The 16733-nt window shown below is 52.0% G+C and overlaps 7 protein-coding genes across 7 annotated transcripts; 5 read left to right on the forward strand and 2 right to left on the reverse strand.

Moving 5' to 3' along the window:
* Positions 1 to 596: 596 nt before the first annotated feature.
* On the forward strand, positions 597 to 1697 carry COCCADRAFT_89233 (uncharacterized protein; the record flags this gene model as incomplete). The annotated part of the gene is made up of 2 exons (XM_007711443.1): positions 597 to 1109; positions 1164 to 1697. The coding sequence occupies 2 exons, from the start codon at positions 597 to 599 to the stop codon at positions 1695 to 1697; spliced, it is 1047 nt and encodes a 348-aa protein (XP_007709633.1).
* A 464-nt stretch (positions 1698 to 2161) lies between these two features.
* COCCADRAFT_89048 (uncharacterized protein) lies at positions 2162 to 2983 on the reverse strand (the record flags this gene model as incomplete). Its single annotated transcript, XM_007711444.1, has 3 exons — positions 2162 to 2314; positions 2367 to 2702; positions 2855 to 2983. 3 exons carry the CDS (start codon positions 2981 to 2983, stop codon positions 2162 to 2164), a joined length of 618 nt encoding a protein of 205 aa, XP_007709634.1.
* A 223-nt stretch (positions 2984 to 3206) lies between these two features.
* On the forward strand, positions 3207 to 4821 carry COCCADRAFT_34470 (uncharacterized protein; the record flags this gene model as incomplete). Its single annotated transcript, XM_007711422.1, has 4 exons — positions 3207 to 3257; positions 3312 to 3387; positions 3435 to 3936; positions 4254 to 4821. 4 exons carry the CDS (start codon positions 3207 to 3209, stop codon positions 4819 to 4821), a joined length of 1197 nt encoding a protein of 398 aa, XP_007709612.1.
* A 594-nt stretch (positions 4822 to 5415) lies between these two features.
* Positions 5416 to 7260, reverse strand: COCCADRAFT_34472 (uncharacterized protein; the record flags this gene model as incomplete). Its single annotated transcript, XM_007711423.1, has 4 exons — positions 5416 to 6049; positions 6098 to 6581; positions 6632 to 7079; positions 7138 to 7260. 4 exons carry the CDS (start codon positions 7258 to 7260, stop codon positions 5416 to 5418), a joined length of 1689 nt encoding a protein of 562 aa, XP_007709613.1.
* A 506-nt stretch (positions 7261 to 7766) lies between these two features.
* On the forward strand, positions 7767 to 9591 carry COCCADRAFT_89243 (uncharacterized protein; the record flags this gene model as incomplete). The annotated part of the gene is made up of 3 exons (XM_007711445.1): positions 7767 to 7809; positions 7868 to 9141; positions 9196 to 9591. 3 exons carry the CDS (start codon positions 7767 to 7769, stop codon positions 9589 to 9591), a joined length of 1713 nt encoding a protein of 570 aa, XP_007709635.1.
* Positions 9592 to 10411: 820 nt separating this feature from the next.
* Positions 10412 to 11717, forward strand: COCCADRAFT_89041 (uncharacterized protein; the record flags this gene model as incomplete). Its single annotated transcript, XM_007711446.1, has 4 exons — positions 10412 to 10580; positions 10629 to 10770; positions 10833 to 10966; positions 11023 to 11717. 4 exons carry the CDS (start codon positions 10412 to 10414, stop codon positions 11715 to 11717), a joined length of 1140 nt encoding a protein of 379 aa, XP_007709636.1.
* Positions 11718 to 14279: 2562 nt separating this feature from the next.
* Positions 14280 to 16574, forward strand: COCCADRAFT_2779 (uncharacterized protein; the record flags this gene model as incomplete). Its single annotated transcript, XM_007711395.1, has 1 exon — positions 14280 to 16574. One exon carries the CDS (start codon positions 14280 to 14282, stop codon positions 16572 to 16574), a length of 2295 nt encoding a protein of 764 aa, XP_007709585.1.
* Positions 16575 to 16733: the final 159 nt, after the last annotated feature.

Raw genomic sequence — 16733 nt, forward strand, 5'->3', positions numbered from 1 at the left:
CCAACGTGCTCGATAATTAGCAAGCCGTCGCTAACACAAGAACATAGCATCAAGTTGATGTACAAGAAATGGTTGCCCGTATCGAAAAAAGCGTAAGCGACGAAGAAAAAAACAAGACAGCGCTGAGGACTGCGCCTCACACAGAACTTGGTGTTGATGATCATGTAGAGCTTGGTGTTGGTGATCACGTAGAGCTTCGTGATGATGATGTCAACTGGAAGGAAACGTACAAAGGGCTCAGGAACCTTATGTTGAGTACTGTGTGGATCGCTATCATCGTGATAGCAATTAAATTGTAAATATCCATAGCGAATTCCTAGACACAGAATAGAGTAGGGTGCCTCGAGACGTCACGAAATTCTTACGTAGATACGCGCTCGCTTGTCCCACCAACACATCAACCCGCGTGTCAAGAACCAAGTCTTACCAGCCCCCACTACGTCATCGCCTCACACATGCAAATTGGGCAAAACATCATATCCTAATTGCGCATTCTCCACCCTGCAAACTAACGAAAAAGTACATTATTGCAACCATATCCTTTCGAGAGAAAAATTGTTATCGTCAAAAACATTTATTGTACTCCGCTTTTCAAGATGGGCGCGTTCCTATCTTCCATCATCGCGCCCATCGCCCTCCCCCTAGGCTCCTTCCTCGCCATACCCATGTTCAGCTCGTGGTCTACGGGCTTAAACCTCATATTCCTTTCTGTCGCATGGACAACAATCGCTGCATCTTATTCGCCTCTGCAATTGGAACTCGTTGCTCCCTTCGTCCTGCGACTATCACTGTACATCATACCCAGCCTTATCTTTCTTATCTTCGACATTGGCGTGCCTAGTCTTGCGGTCGAATTCAAGAGCCAGGGAAAATGGGGAATCCCAAGTAACCAAAGAGGTGGTGCGAGAGCAGCAAGAAGGGTAGTGGCTTGGAGTTGTGTCAATGTACTGCTTACGGTTGCGCTGCAAGCGGGGATTGAGTTTCTTGTGACTGATGTGTTCCAAATGAGGAGCCTACTGCGCATCAAGGGCAGCAGATGGGGACTCAATCACTTGCCGAATCCTTGGACCATGCTAAAGCACGGCAGCATTGCCTTTGTGTCGCGAAACGTGAGTTGGCTTTTCCGTTTTCTGCAAGTCAACTTATACTAATAGTCAAATCAGATCCTCCAATACTACATCCACACTCACCTCCTGCATTCACTCACTGGCGGGGCCCTGTCAACACTCCACCAAAACTGGCATCACAGTATCCGCATTCCTTACTCTTTTGTGGCAAATTACGACCATCCCATCTGCCATCTTTTGCACCGTTTTCTTCCTCTGTACCTTCCCGCAATCACATTGCGAATGCACATCTTGACCTACCTCATCATGGTTGGACTCTTCAGTCTCGAAGAAACATTTGTGTACTCTGGCTATAATGTCTTACCATCAACCATCATGTTGAGGGGCATGGCACGTCGTGCTGATGCGCATATGATGAGTGAGGGGGAAGGAAACTACGGATGCCTGGGTGTGTTAGACTGGTGTCATGGAACGACCTTGGGTAAGGATGTCATGGAGGACCTCAAGGCAGAAATGGAAAAGCACAATGTGGAAGCCAAGGCAGGAAAGGCTATGGACGAAGCAGGGAATGCAGCAAACGGACTTGCGGGGAGACTTGGAAGATCCAAAAAAGGTAAAGGAAGAAAGTAAGTTGCACATCAACACAAGGTGGAACACGAAAAGAGGCATTGAAATTGGCGCGATTGGTCCTTGGGGCATGGGTTCAGGTCGGTTGTAGTCGTTTCTGATACCTTTACGTCATAATCGGATGGAGCTCTTGTAGCAGCCGGCGCAGTCATCGGTCGAACAATGTCAATGTGTCTGTAACTCTATTCCATGCATCAGTACTCGATTACCGCCCTGTATGTACCGCGCCAATTGAACGCCCAACTATGACATCACGCAAGCAGAGACCAAATGTTCACTTCTGGACCGTCTCAGATTCGCTTGCTCGTTATAAAGTCTTATGGTAAATGCCTTGGCGGTATCCTCCATGAAAAAAATTGGCTGCCATGCCGCTGCGGTTCTTGATCCTCGCTAGTACGGCTGCAGTATGCCGAAGTCATCTTTCATCCCATGCACTGAACGCCGAATGCCCGATCGTTATCCGTCGCTTAGAAGACCATCGCGTGAGGCCTGTCTGAGCTGCGGAGGCTGAAGCTGGCACCGAGGTAGTCCGCGAGGTGGGCTTCCTTCTTGATGGTGGCCAGGAGGGCCTTGTCGATGGCCTTCTGGTCCTCGACACGGTCCTTGGAGGTCTCCTTCTTCTGTTGCGATTGTTAGTATCGTCGCATTAGAGCGCTCATTGTAGTTACGCACCTCGGGCTTCTCGCCCTGCTTGAAGAAAGCGTCCTCGCCAGGCTTGTGGGGGGCCTTGTCCTTGGTGAAGTAGCCGTCTTGGCTGGCCTTCTCGATAACCTTCTCGTCTACGCCTGCAAGGTCGACCTTGGTGGAGGTAGCGATGACATAACGGGCGTTTACTCGGCGGAGGGGAACACCGTTAACTTTGAAGGGACCGGTAACAAGGAGAACACCCTGGGCAAGGTGCTTGAGGACAACGACGCGCTTGCCGCGGAAGCGACCAGCAAGGAGGATGACGACGGTACCGGGCTGGAGAGACTGGCGAACCTTTGCAGGGCGGACAGTCTTGCGGGCCTTTGGTCGCAGTTAGCGGAGCTCCAGAAGATGCTCTATTCTCCCAAGTTCCATAATGGCGCACCCGCTGCACGCAGGCACATTGATTCGTTTCCCGTCTCTTTGCAATTCTCCGCTTTGCCTTGACGCTCCCGGTTCTATCGCGAACGTACCTTCTTGGGGACGGCAACGTCCTCAGCAGGGTAGTACTTGCTGGCCTTCTGGCTGTGGTGCGGTATCGACCTCTCCCCCTTGGAGAACTTCTTGGTGGTGGGCTTCGTGTCCTCTTGTGTGGCCGCCATTTCGTTTCGCTGTGGTCGTTAGTGCTGGTCGGTGGTGATGGCGATGGTCGGAATTTCGTGAAATCCTCCAGTGTGTGCCAAGCTGTCCAATCGATACGCGTGACCGGGCCGAGCATTGTTCCGGGGCGCTCGGAGCTTCCCGCCGCGTCGCCGCCAGCTCCACCGAAGTGGCCTGGGAAGCTCGAACATCATTGTCCCCAGCATCACAAACACCACCCCAAACATGTCCATTCAGCCACTGATCACCTTCAAGGCCGGCCAGTGCGAGCTCACGGTAAGCTGGATGAAGTTATTTCAATCACATTACCTGTACTAATCGCACATTCAGCGCCGAGATGGCAACCAGCAGACGGTCAAGCCAATCCCGACACCTGGTTACGTCTACCTTTACCAGGGAGAAGATGGTTTGTGCGCAGCTACCTCACCCCATGCATCAGACTGACGATGCCAGAATTCGTGCACTTTTGTTGGCGACCCCGCGACAGGCCCCTTGACCAGTCCGAGCTTGACCTCATCATGATCCCCAGCGACGGCTCCTTCCTCCCATACACTGGCAAAGAGTCAGCAGAGGACTCGGACAATCTCAGATCACCTACCGATGGCCGCATCTACGTTCTCAAGTTCTCGTCCAGTTCACAGCGCTACCTCTTCTGGTTACAATCCAAGTCGGAACACCCACGTGGTGCCGCATGGTTCAGCGAGCGTGATCAAAAGATTGGTCAAATCGTTGACCTGCTACTGACAGGCGAGGAAATCGATGTGCAGGCTGAACTTGCCGGTCTCTCCGACCCACACGGCGGCAACGACGAAGACGAGACGATGGAAGACGTAGACCATTCATCTAGCCGAAACCGCCACGGTAGCACCGGAGGCGCTGGAGCGGATGCTACCGGTGGAGATATCCGAGAGGAGGGTGAAGAGTCCCGTGAAGGAGGTGCTGACGGCGGCAGAGCGTAGGTTCCGTCTACTTGTAATTATATGCGGCGTCGTGGCGTAGTGGAATCACTGAAAGCAACCGAAACTACTATGGAAGACTATGCCAGAGTCCCAATGTAAGAAAAAAAACTCGAAAGGACATTCTGTCACGATACGGCGTTTGGGAAGAAGCATAAGCCCAACCAAGAACATGGGATATTGGCACTGGCTGCTCATGTACAACAATAGAAAAATAAGCATCATGCTACGTCTTTCACCAGCTACGCCACGGCGCCCGCTCTCTTTTCTCTACTGAATCTTAGTATTCTCAGACACTGAGCTAATATTTCGACAGAGCCGCGTCAGGCGATGTCTCAGCAATTGTCTCCAACTTCATGGACTCGCTCAAAGGCAGCAACATGGGCGGCGGCAGCAGCTCGCGCCAACAAGGTTCCGGCGCACCCTTCACCACGCTCCTCGATCTTCTCTGGCCCTCGCACACCGTCCCCACCGTTCAAAACGCATCAGATGACATCATCGACGCTCTCTGCGCCCAACTCCCCACCACGCCATTCCTCCTCGAAGCCGAAGTCGAAGACGTCGAACAAATCGATCCAAACTCTGAGACCGCCCAAATGGCTATCCAGACGCTGAGCCGCGAGGAGAAAATCGACGTTCTCACCAGGATTCTGCGCGCGCCACAATTAAGGGCTGCGCTGGGTAGTCTGACTGAAGCGCTCAAGACGGGTGCGTTGCCGACGGTTAGTCAAGCCCTGAAAGTTGATGTTGAGAACGGGGGTTACATGAGGGGTGGCGCTATGCCACTAGGTGGCGGAGATGCGGTCAAGGCGTTTTTGGATGGTGTGAAGAAGACGGTGGAGAAGGAGAAGAAGAAGGGTGGTGATGAGATGGATACGAGCTAGATGTTGCCCGTATGGATGTAGTGGTGGTAGAGAGGGTTCGATACGACTTCACGCTGTATGATGACTACACATGACTTATGGTAGATATTAGAAGAATGAGATCGGCATGTCACTCAGTGCTTGGGGAGATTACACCAATATCTTGTTTTCTCTTCATGCGTGGTCTTGTGAGGATGTCTGATTTACGACATTGACTCCCATTTTTGATGCTGTGACAAAGTACTAGGTTCGTACAAGAAAAAAGTATGCACACTCGTCAATCGTGACACGAATGTAGCACAAATGATTTTGTGAATGGTGCAGGGGAAAACCTGGAGAAATTCGTAACACATGACACGACATGATGACAAGCTGCTAAATTTCCGTTCACTGAGTTCCAGAAAGCACACCTACACAAGGAAAAGTTTTAGACCAAGACATAGACATTTGACAATCATGCCTACGATCATATCGAACATTGTAAACTTGAAAATGGCTAGTGCAACGACAACCCCCTTCCCCATGACGTAAACACCGTGCCATCAAACTCCATGCCACCAAATGCTCAAATAAACAGAAAAGGACGCCACAAACACTCGAACTAACATCGCTTCACTAGTAGCTTCGTCCGAACAAGATCCACTGCTTGGCTGGAGTCGTGCAGGTGGGGTTGATGCACTTGGTCTTGCCAGGCTCAATACCCTCGGGCTGGTCGAAAGGAATGCACAAACTCTTTGCGCCCATGGCAGGAGCTTGCTTGTCCTCAGCGACACCATCACCCAACGCCGTCCTGGCACTCTTGGCCTTGACCTCGTCCTCGCACTTGTCACCCTCACAGTGAGGAACGAGAACAACATTCTTGGCATTAAGAGTGGGAACGAAGTCGTCCCAGTTGGTGAGCTGTACGCGGTGGCTGCGGAAGGTCTTGTCAGCCTTTTCGAACATATCGTTTTGGATCTGCTCGAGAAGCTTGGGGACTTCTTGTGTAAGGTCATCGACGTTAATGGTACCACGTGCAGCATCCTTGTCGTCAATGTCGCGGCGCGAGGTGGTGACAACGCCCTTCTCAGCATCCTTGGGGCCGAACTCAATTCGCAGAGGGATACCCTTGAGCTCCCAGTCGTTGAACTTCCAGCCAGGGGAGTAGCCTTCACGGTAGTCGGTCTCAACACGAACGCCTGCGTCTTTCAAGTCATCTGAGATCTTCTTGACCTTGCTGTAAAGGCTCTCTTTGTCTTCGGCGGACATCCTGCTAACGTTAGTTACATGTTTCTAAGGACGCGCGGATAAAACATACTTGGCTGTAACACCGACAGGAATGACGACAACCTGGATTTCAGCCACCCGGGGAGGGATGACCAAACCCCGGTTGTCACCGTGAGTCAGAATCATGACACCGATTGATCGGGTAGTCAGACCCCATGAGTTTTGCCAGACGTGGACGTGCTCTGACTTGCCAGACTCCTTGGCATGAGGATCCTCGACTGTAATGTTGAACATCTTTGAGAAATGCTGTCCTAGGCAATGGGAGGTTGCAGCCTGGATACCACGGCCTGTTGCAGGAATGAAACCCTCGATAGTTGTGGTATAGTCGGCTCCAGGAAACTTCTCGTTGACGGTCTTAGTACCCTTGACAACAGGAACGGCGAGCAAGTTTTGGTAGACGTCGGAGTACCAGTCCAAGATTTGCAGAACCTCTGCGCCAGCCTCTTCTTTTGTAAGATGCGCAGTGTGACCTTCCTGCCAGAGGAACTCGCGTGATCGGATGAAGGGCATAGGGTCTAGAGGGATATTAGATAGAAAATCAATGACAGTATTTCCAAGGACATACGCTTGAACTCCCACCGAACGACGTTGTTCCATTGGTTAAGCTTTAGGGGCAGATCGCGATGGGACTGGATCTTGCGAGCGAAGTAAGGGTACATGGCGGTCTCGGAGGTAGGGCGCACAGCGACAGGCTTCTCAAGGTCAGACTTGCCACCTTTTGTGACCCAGGCAACTTCGGCAGCAAAACCCTCAACATGCTCCTTCTCTCTCTCCAAGTTGTCTGCGCTGATGAAGATTGGGAAGTAGGCGTTCCTGACTTTGAGAGTCTTGATCTGCGCGTCGAACCAGGACTTGATGTTCTCCCAGATGGCATACGAGGAGGGTTCGAGAATGTAGCATCCGGCAACATCGTAGTATGAGATCATCTGACCCTTGGTAATGACCTGCTGGTACCATTCTCCAAGGTCAACCTCTTTTGCGACATCGATACCGATGAGCGCTGATCCCTCAATCTGTTGCAGTGTCAACATGGCGAAAACTCCAAGCACAGCTCCAATCGGGGGAGCGAACCTTCTTCTTTTGTTGCTGAGGCTTCTTAGCAGCTTTTTGGGGGTTGCCGTCCTTCTTGCTCTTCTTGGTTTCAGAAATGGAAAGATCTTTCATCTGACCGTCGGCTGCCGTAGCTTCAGCCATACTGGGTCTGTTGTAGGCGGCGAATGTTAGCACAATCAAAGGTACAGATAACGCAGTAGCAATCTCTGCAATAGATTCAAGCTTCCAGGAAAAGGGTGTATAGTGGTGGTTGCTCAGGTAGCCCGTATTTGGCAAGTGTAGGAAGTGTTATAGGGGATGTTGGCGGGGCAGGGCGGGGTATCTGACGCGACTTGAGAATGCTTACATGCAATTGAGGGACAAAGAGGATATTTTATAGGTGATTTAGACGTGTCAGAAGGGAGATGCGTCACAGCTACAGTCAAGGAGCTTGAGCAGGTGAAAAGGGCGGTCTTGGGCGCAGGCTCGTGTGAGGGCAGCGTCCAATGTGTGGAGGGGCCGAGTCATCGGCGCAAGGGTCCACTTTAGCGCGACTGGCACAGCGGCGGAGCTACAATTCGCCGACGCGGGCGGCGGGCGTGCTGGAGATTTTCTGGACCGCGTAGAGGCAGCAAACAACACAGCGACACAGCTTGGAATACGACGACATGGCAGGAATCTTCGAGCAGTCACGCAGCGGGGGCACTCTGTGTAAGCTTGGCCAGCTCTAGTAGCGGAGAACAGGAACATGGACTAACTGGCAAAACAGTCCTTGGAGGCCAGAAAATCAGCGGCCAGGACATTCGCGACCAGAACGTCCTTGCAACAACAGCCATTGCCAATGTCGTCAAGTCGTCCTTTGGGCCTTCGGGTCTCGACAAGATGATGGTCGACGACATTGGCGATGTCACAGTCACCAACGACGGCGCCACCATCCTCAGTCTGCTCGATATCGAGCACCCCGCAGGCAAAATCCTCGTCGACCTCGCACAGCAGCAGGACAAGGAGGTTGGAGATGGCACAACTTCGGTCGTCATAATAGCAGCTGAGCTGCTGCGGAGAGCCAACGAGCTCATGAAGAACAAGATTCACCCCACCACAATCATTACAGGCTACCGGTTGGCTCTGAGGGAGGCTGTCAAGTATATGAACGAGAACATTAGCACAAAGGTTGATGCTCTGGGCCGGGACTCGCTGGTCAACATTGCAAAGACATCCATGTCCAGCAAGATCATTGGCTCCGACTCTGACTTCTTCGCCAACATGGTCGTAGACGCCATGACCGCTGTCAAGATGACAAACAACAAGAACGAGGTCAAATACCCGGTAAAGGCTGTCAACATCCTCAAGGCACATGGTCAAAGCGCTACCCAGTCGATACTCGTCAAAGGCTATGCCCTCAACTGCACAGTCGCCTCGCAAGCTATGAAGACACGCATCACCGACGCCAAGATTGCCTGTCTAGATATCAACCTGCAGAAGGAGCGAATGAAGCTGGGCGTACACATCACCATTGACGATCCGGAACAGCTGGAGAAGATCCGCGAGCGCGAGGCTGGCATTGTTACTGAACGTATTGAAATGATCCTGAAGGCCGGTGCCAACGTCATCTTGACCACAAAGGGAATCGATGACCTCTGCCTAAAGCACTTTGTCGAAAAGGGCGCCATGGCGGTGCGAAGGTGTAAGAAGGAAGATCTACGAAGGATAGCAAAGGCCACTGGAGCTACCCTAGTCAGCACACTCTCCGACTTGAACGGCGATGAGAAGTTTGAGGCAGCCAACTTGGGTTACGCAGAGGAGGTATCACAAGAGCGCATCTCAGACGACGAGTGTATCCTTGTCAAGGGCACCAAGGCTTTCTCCTCTGCATCCATCATCCTGCGAGGAGCAAATGACTATGCCCTTGATGAGATGGAGCGATCAGTACACGACTCGTTGTCTGCCGTCAAGCGCACGCTGGAGAGTGGACGTATTGTCCCAGGTGGTGGCGCCGTTGAGACTGCGCTGCACATCTACCTGGAAGAGTGGGCAACGTCAGTGGTAAGTTAATTCCAACCTTCTTTTACAGTATTCCATTGCTAATCATATATGCAGGGCTCTCGTGAGCAGCTTGCGATAGCTGCCTTTGCACAGTCTCTACTCGCCATCCCGAAGACTCTGGCAATCAACGCAGCCAAGGATGCCACTGAGCTTGTTGCTAACCTACGATCGCGACATGCTCTTTCACAACGTACAGTCAACCCAGCTGACCCCTCATCGCAAGATGCCAAGCAGCTTGCAAAGTCCAAGAACTACAAGAACTACGGTTTGGATCTTACCAACGGCAAGGTACACGACACCCTCAAGGCTGGTGTGCTGGAACCCAGCATGAGCAAAGTCAAGCAGTTGAAGTCGGCAGTGGAGGCGTGTGTTGCTATTATGCGAATCGATACCCTGATCAAGCTGGATCCGGAAGAGCAAGGTGGCGGTGACGATGGGCATGGACATTAAAATCGCGTAAAGTTTATGCGAAAAAGAGATAGTTAGTCCAGAAAAGATAACGACAGCGTAATGAAAGGCTTCGACATGCCCACGTGCACAACCACAACCCTCGTTACGCCGTGCATACAGAATCAACCTTGACTAACTTTAAATATCTGACAGCTGGGGCTTAGGCGCAAGGCTCCTTGGGACATCATACCATGATGAGGGGTCGATCAACCCGTGTCGTCCCAAACGAGCCGTTGGCGTACCGGTGAGGCATGTACATCCCGAGTAGCGACCGAGGGTTGCCTGGCAGTCACTCTAAAGGGAAGTAATAGGGCTAGCGGCTGGTGCCGTGGCCTATTAGAATGCTGTCTACACGACACGGGCGGGTACCGCCTGGCTGTGCTGGCTCAGCTCGCTTACCCTTGAACGTCACTGCACCATGTTCGCTGTACAATCGCTGGCCTGTCAACGAGAAAAATACAGACATCAACATGGAGAGAGCCAGAGACTGAAACATCAAGATTGAAAATGGAAGACGTGCAACAGCGCAAGTGCTGTGAAAATTGGGAAATGCAGGGCCATCTTGCTCCTGCAAGACTCATCTCCCTCTGCAGGCCGAATTCCTTGGCACGCTACCCCAGCTGAACAGCCTTCATTGTGCTCGTCCCAGATGTGTACTGACATGGAAGCCGCAGCGGGTCTCTGCGTCGCTGCCCGCCTGACGGTGCTGGAATTAGCATCGCTTGTAGCCCAAGCCGTATGTAGGTACCTTGCTCAGTGAAACCTACATTTAGCCCATGGTTTCCCCCCCTTTCTGCTACTGTTCTTCCAACCCATACCAATGGCATCCGTTATGCTCGGACCCTTGCTACTCGCCCTTCTGGTGCAAGATGGTGCTGCTGCTATCATGGGCGCACCACGGGCTGCAATTACCCCAGCACCAGTGCTAAAGAGGGCCGTCACTACCATTGGATACATCTCTACACGAGAATACGATGGCACTACGTACTGTGAGTCGGCATACTCAGTCTACTCTGGTTATTACTGACCTGCCAAAGGGGACACAATCACAGCCAATGAACAGGGCAACGCAATTGCCACATCCAGCAACCTGTTCCAGATCTGTGACCCAGCAAAACCATGCACGTTCTTTTCCTGCTCAGGTGACTATGTCATTATGCCTTCTTCCTCAATCTTTTGGTATGTTGACCCCATGAACCATGTCTTGTCTTTACCCACAGTTGCTAATCCATGTCGCGCAGTGGAGGAGCATCTAGCACGTGTAGTTACTGGGAATTGGCCACGGACATCAACGACAAAAACCCACTGACGAACTACTGGTGCGATGCCAAGACGAGTGTTGGAGGCATCATCTACAGGACAACGCCCGAAGCCGGTAAGTCAACCTCTCGGCAACATTGTTAAATAGCATTGCTGACAGGATATTGACAGCAGTAGCAACAAGCATATCGGCCAGGACTACTTCCAACAATATACCCTCCATAACCTTCACATCAGCCACCAACATAGCAACGGATGTGACATCCATTGCTAGCTCAGGGCCAGGCTTGGGCGAAACCAACGATGGTGGAAGCTTGAATAAAGGTAAAAAGAAAGACTCAACACCAATAGGACCCATAGTCGGCGGTGTCGTCGGCGGTATCGCAGTTCTAGCCGCCATAGTCATCGCCGTCTGGATCATCCTCAAACGCAAGAAGAAGAACAAGACGGACAACAACATCACTCAAACCGCACAAGGCCCTCCCGCTCCTCCTCCCGCAATGCAACAAAACGCTCAACAGCCTCCCGCAGGCGTCCAATACTACCACGAACAAAAGCCCGTTCCACAACCACAGGTGCAGCAAGTACCTCCTCCCCAGCCATACGGTCACTACGACCCCAACGCTCAACAAGCCCCGGCTCAACCCTTCTACGACCCCAATGCTCAAACGGCATATGCGCAGCAGTCGCAAGCCGGATATGGCGCGCCTTCTCCCGACAAGATTCCCGCACCCTTGGCTACCGGCCAGCAGACGCATTCATATTACGCGGATAACGCGCCGGTTAGTCCTGTGCCGCAGTATTCGCCTAGCCCATCACCCGCGATCCCAGCCAATGTGAGTGAGTTGTCGAGTGGAAGAATGTAAAGAAAAAGTATTGGTGGATATGAAATTGCGATAATGATTAATTTTGTATCTCGATCTTTTTTTTTAGCGTAGGTGTGGATGGGGGGAAGGTAAGTCTGTGAGCGTGAGGGGGGATGTTGATAGTCATGATTTCGGAATTAATGATACCCTTTTTAATGAGCTTGATGAAGATTATGAATGATCTTTGTGAATGAATGTACTGATATTCTTTCGTCTTCCTTTTTTGTGCATAATAATTAGCGAGTTAGTATGTACACATGTACTTTTAGGAGGGGGGGGGGTTTTTTTTTTGCTCTAGCATACGGTGCGTGCGCGATGTTTTGGAAAGTCATAGTACTCATCCCAGGTGTAACTAACACTTCACATTCCATCTCGAAATCGCCAGGTTAGACTACTTGGTACAAATCAGGGGTCTACGGCGCAGCACACTGCACATATCAGTGATGCATAAACGCGCCGCAATGGCACCTTGTGTAAATTTCATGAATACTAGGAAGAAAGCGGGTGTTGGATAGTATGAGTGACGCCAAGTACGACTTCATTTCCACAAGTGCCGGGTTAGTATCAGGGTTCTACACTAGGGCTTAATTTGTGACTTCCTATTATCGTTGGGTCCCTTTTTTCTTTGAGAGGACTCCCGTAGTTTCTCATCCGGACATACCAAGTCTCATTCATCAGGATTGTTGAATCGAGATAGTATTCGGTTGCGGCACTGAGGACTTTGCAAGACTAGTGAATTTTAATGTAGTCAGGAGAGGTTTTTTTTTGATCGCATGGAAGAAGAGGTGAATGTGACTTAAGATGGTAGTTTCGATTGTTAACGTAAGAAAACATCAGTAACCAATATACGACCTATGACACCTCAGCGTACGAAGCCGCTAAATCAATTTTTTTTATTTTCCAGATGCTTCTGAGAGGTATTGCATGTTAATAAAGCTGTGTGACATGTAGATGGTAGTTGTCTGAAAGAAAAGTACAGTTCGGGTTCGGCTTGATAGAGGACTAGGCATCATTGCCCGTGACTCCAGAGTGCAGCAATCTTATCGCGACTAATGGGCGTTTGCACTCGATGCAGGTGCACCGACAACGAAAACAACATCATCTGGTGTTCTAACTACCAAAGTTGAACTGTTTTCTGGTAAATAGTGCGAGAAGGAAACTATCAGCCATGGAGACAGATAGATATATCCTAGAAAGCGAACGAGATTTGTTCCACAACGGTAGACATGGCGCTGGCCAAGAGCGTATACAAGACAGGAGAGATGAGGTTGGAAGCAGAGCAACGCCATGTTTGAGGCTCTGTAGTCGCCAAGACGTTGATTGGGCAAGAGCGATCGATGGCCGCACACGGGACCGCACCTTCCCCACAAGAGCGCTACGCCGCAGCCACGCATGAACAGGGAGTGTGTGTGGATGCGAAGCCATGGTCGTGTATCTGCGGCCTTCACTCGGGCAACGCAGGCGCCTGCTTCTCGAATAATGTCGGGGGCTATTTCGAGCATCGGCGGAGCATCAGCTGTGCACCGAGTGTCAGTTGGAGCAGGTCACGAGGAACATGCTGGGGGTTGAAGCAGAAGGGTTCGACATGGGCGATGATGGTATGACGTGTTGTGTGCTGCAAAGCGCAGAAAACAGGGCATAGCGGCGCCACAAGCCAGGCCCTCGATGCGGTTGCCATGCGGCGACAGGACAAAATGGCGGCGACGCGCATCTCTGCCGTGCTTCGAGCACCTCCTCTGCCACCGACCGACACCCAGAGGTTGTGTTTCCCTTGCGCTCGACAAGACGCTCATCATTCTGCGCTGGCCGCCAACGCCAACAACAGGGCGTGGGGTCTGCCCCTCGTCCCGGCCACCCACCGTGCGCACGCCCATGAGCGCAAGCCGTGGAGCAAACGACAACATCCGCAACGACAAGTCACGACAGCCACTCGAGCCCCAAACAGCTCACGCCGACAGACGCTGCTGTTCTAGCGCCTTGTTTCGAGCCCTCGCCAGCCCGGCCAGCAGACTCGCAAACGACTGGCCGGCAGTGGCTTGCTCCACTTCTGCGGGCGCCTATTCGGGCCACCGCCCTACCGACAAGTGCTGCTTCTAACTTGAGCCTCAGCAGCCTGTATGCCCTGCCGAAACATTCTGGTCGTGCAGGCCTCTTCTCGCCGTGCCATTGGTACCCGGTCGGGGGCCTGCTGCTGGTCCTCGCTCTCTCGCGGTACGTTCATTCTCGTCACTGTCAAGTAGATATTCATTCGCTCCGTCTCTTTCTACCAAACCCACATTCACCCATCACCCATTCACCTTCCGTTTCCTTTATTGCATTGTACGGAGCGTTGGTCTTTTTTTCCTTCTCTGTTGTTCTCTATTGTCTTACATTTCATCACTTCCGCCTAATTCCATTCTCTACCTTGCCACCTACCTGTGGTAGATATTCAAGATCTAGCTGGCCTACATCAACAACAACGGCGCTTTTGTCCATCTTGCTCTCCAACCCACCAGCCATACGAGCCTCTTCCCATTCTAATATCTCAACCAGACCTGCGTTTCGCAGTCATACATGTTCGCTATGGCTTCCTCCGCGAACCAACAGCAACCCTTCCCATCTGTGCCTCCATCAATGTCCGCTGGCGATAGTCATGAGATGCGAGACTACTACCCACCGCAAGATGCACCACGACCTACAATAAACCAAACACCAAACTTCAACCCATACCTCGGCCTTCGAGCTAGGCTCTCCCAGATATGGATCAACCGCTGGACCATTCTCCTGCTCCTCGTCCTTGTGCGACTACTCATCGCCATCGCAACCACTGACTCAAGCCTCGTTTCCGCTCGTCGGGAAGCCCTCAGTGCTTGCACCCAAGTCGAGAACATTGGCAGCTCCATGGCCTCGATGCCCCACTACATGTCCTCCGGCCTCAACGAAATGACAGCTTCTGGAGTTGAAAAGGCAGTCAGTGGCCTCATGACGATGCTCGAAATGACAGTCACGGGTGTCGAAGAGATTGTCCTCTTCGTCATTCACATGATGACAAGTACCTATCTCTGCCTCATCACCCTTGCCGTCAGTGGCAGTCTGCACGCCGCTGTCGAAATCGGCGAGGCTGTCAACAAGAAATTGAACGAGACCATCAACTCGGTCACCGAAGACATGGGCGACGCTGTCAAGTCCGTTTCCGACGGCATCAACTCCATCATGGACAAGATCAACTTCAACATTCCGGGATTCACCAAACCGACAATCAACCTGGACGAGCAAATCAAAGAGCTAAAGAGCCTTGAGCTATCTCCCGACATGGCAGAGAACCTCAAGAAGCTCAACCAGTCAATCCCTACTTTCAAGGAGGTGCAAAACTTTACCGACAACATTATCCGCACCCCTTTTGAGGAAGTCAAGAAGTTGATTAGGGGCATGAACACATTCGAGTTCGACCGTTCCGTTCTTCCAGTGCCGCAAAAGGAGGCACTCACCTTCTGTTCCGAGGGCAACTCAATCAACAACTTTTTCAATGACCTCATTGAGTTGGCTTACAATGCACGGAAGATCGCTCTTGGTGTGCTCATTGTTGCTGCTGTCCTTGTTTGCGCACCCATGGCTTGGATGGAAATGCGCCGCTACCGGAAGATGCAAGAGCGTGCTGCCCTCTTCGCAGAGGGCCACGAAGGCATGGACGTCGTCTATCTTGCGTCCCGCCCAACTTCTTCCGGTATTGGCCTATGGTTCGGTAGGCGCTTTGGCTCAGCCCGTCGACAAGCTGTCATGCGCTGGGCCTGGGCGTACGCCACCTCCGTCCCCATGCTGTTTCTGCTATCTCTGGGTCTCGCTGGTCTCTTTGCATGCTTCTGTCAATACCTTTTGCTCAAGGCCATCGAGGACAAGACCCCAGAACTCACGGACCAAGTCGCCGACTTTGCCGGAAAAGTTGTCTCTTCGCTCAACAATGCGTCCATTGCATGGTCCAGCGGTGTCAACAGTGCCGTTGGTAACTTGGATAGCAAAATCAATGACGACATCTTTTCTTGGGTCAACACCAGTACGACTGCAGTCAATGATACTTTGAATGCATTCGTCGACCAGATGAGCACCACGCTCAACGACACGTTCGGAGGCACTGTGCTTTATGACCCCATCAAAGAAGTACTCAACTGCTTGATTGGGCTGAAGATCGAGAGCTTCCAAAGCGGCCTCACCTGGGTACAAGAGAACGCGCACGTCCAGTTCCCTGGCGTCGCTAACGACACCTTTTCTCTTGGTGCCCTTGCCGAAAAGGGCGACTCAGACTCGGCCTCCGAACTTCTTGCTGACCCCAGTGGCAAAGCAAAGGATGAGATCACTGAATCAGTTGAGCGCGTTATCGCCAAGCTCATGAGCGGCATTCAGACTGAAGCGCTCATCTCCACCGCCCTAGTTCTAATCTGGCTTTTTGTAGCCATCGGTGGTCTCGTCTACGCCTCAACCCATCTCTTCCGTCGCGACTACTCAGAAACAGGACGCAACCCTTATGCTGTCAACCCTGCCATGGACCATGAGTCCAAGATTGCTGCCGATTACCCTACTACCGCGCCACCGCAATATGTGCCCAATGACTACAATGTCAACAAGGCAGCGCCCTATACGCTTGCACCCCGGCCTTTTTCAACATTCGACCAAGAAAGTCATGTTGAGCCTACAACAGAAAAGGTCGGCCGTGTTGGTGCACATGCGGTGACTGAATCGGCGCGACCAGGCCACTTGCGCACGAGTAGCCATGGACAGCTTGCTGATCCCTCGCCTGCTGACGACCGTACTGGTCCCTTCTCGAATCAATATGCGCCGTCGCCCTATCCACAGGAAAAGCAGCGGCAGAATCCGTTCATCTAAGATCCGTATTTGTCGAATAACAGTACCCCAGTCTTGAACCACCTGACCTTTCGGCTTGCCTTCTGAGTCAACCGGTCCAAGGCTGGACACGCTACTAGACAATCATCGACCTGACCGACCTGCGATGAGCCGTAATTGCTCAGACCGTAACTTGCGATT

This window comes from Bipolaris zeicola (genome assembly GCF_000523435.1).
Source record: "Bipolaris zeicola 26-R-13 unplaced genomic scaffold scaffold_29, whole genome shotgun sequence".
Taxonomy (NCBI): Eukaryota; Fungi; Ascomycota; class Dothideomycetes; order Pleosporales; family Pleosporaceae; genus Bipolaris; species Bipolaris zeicola.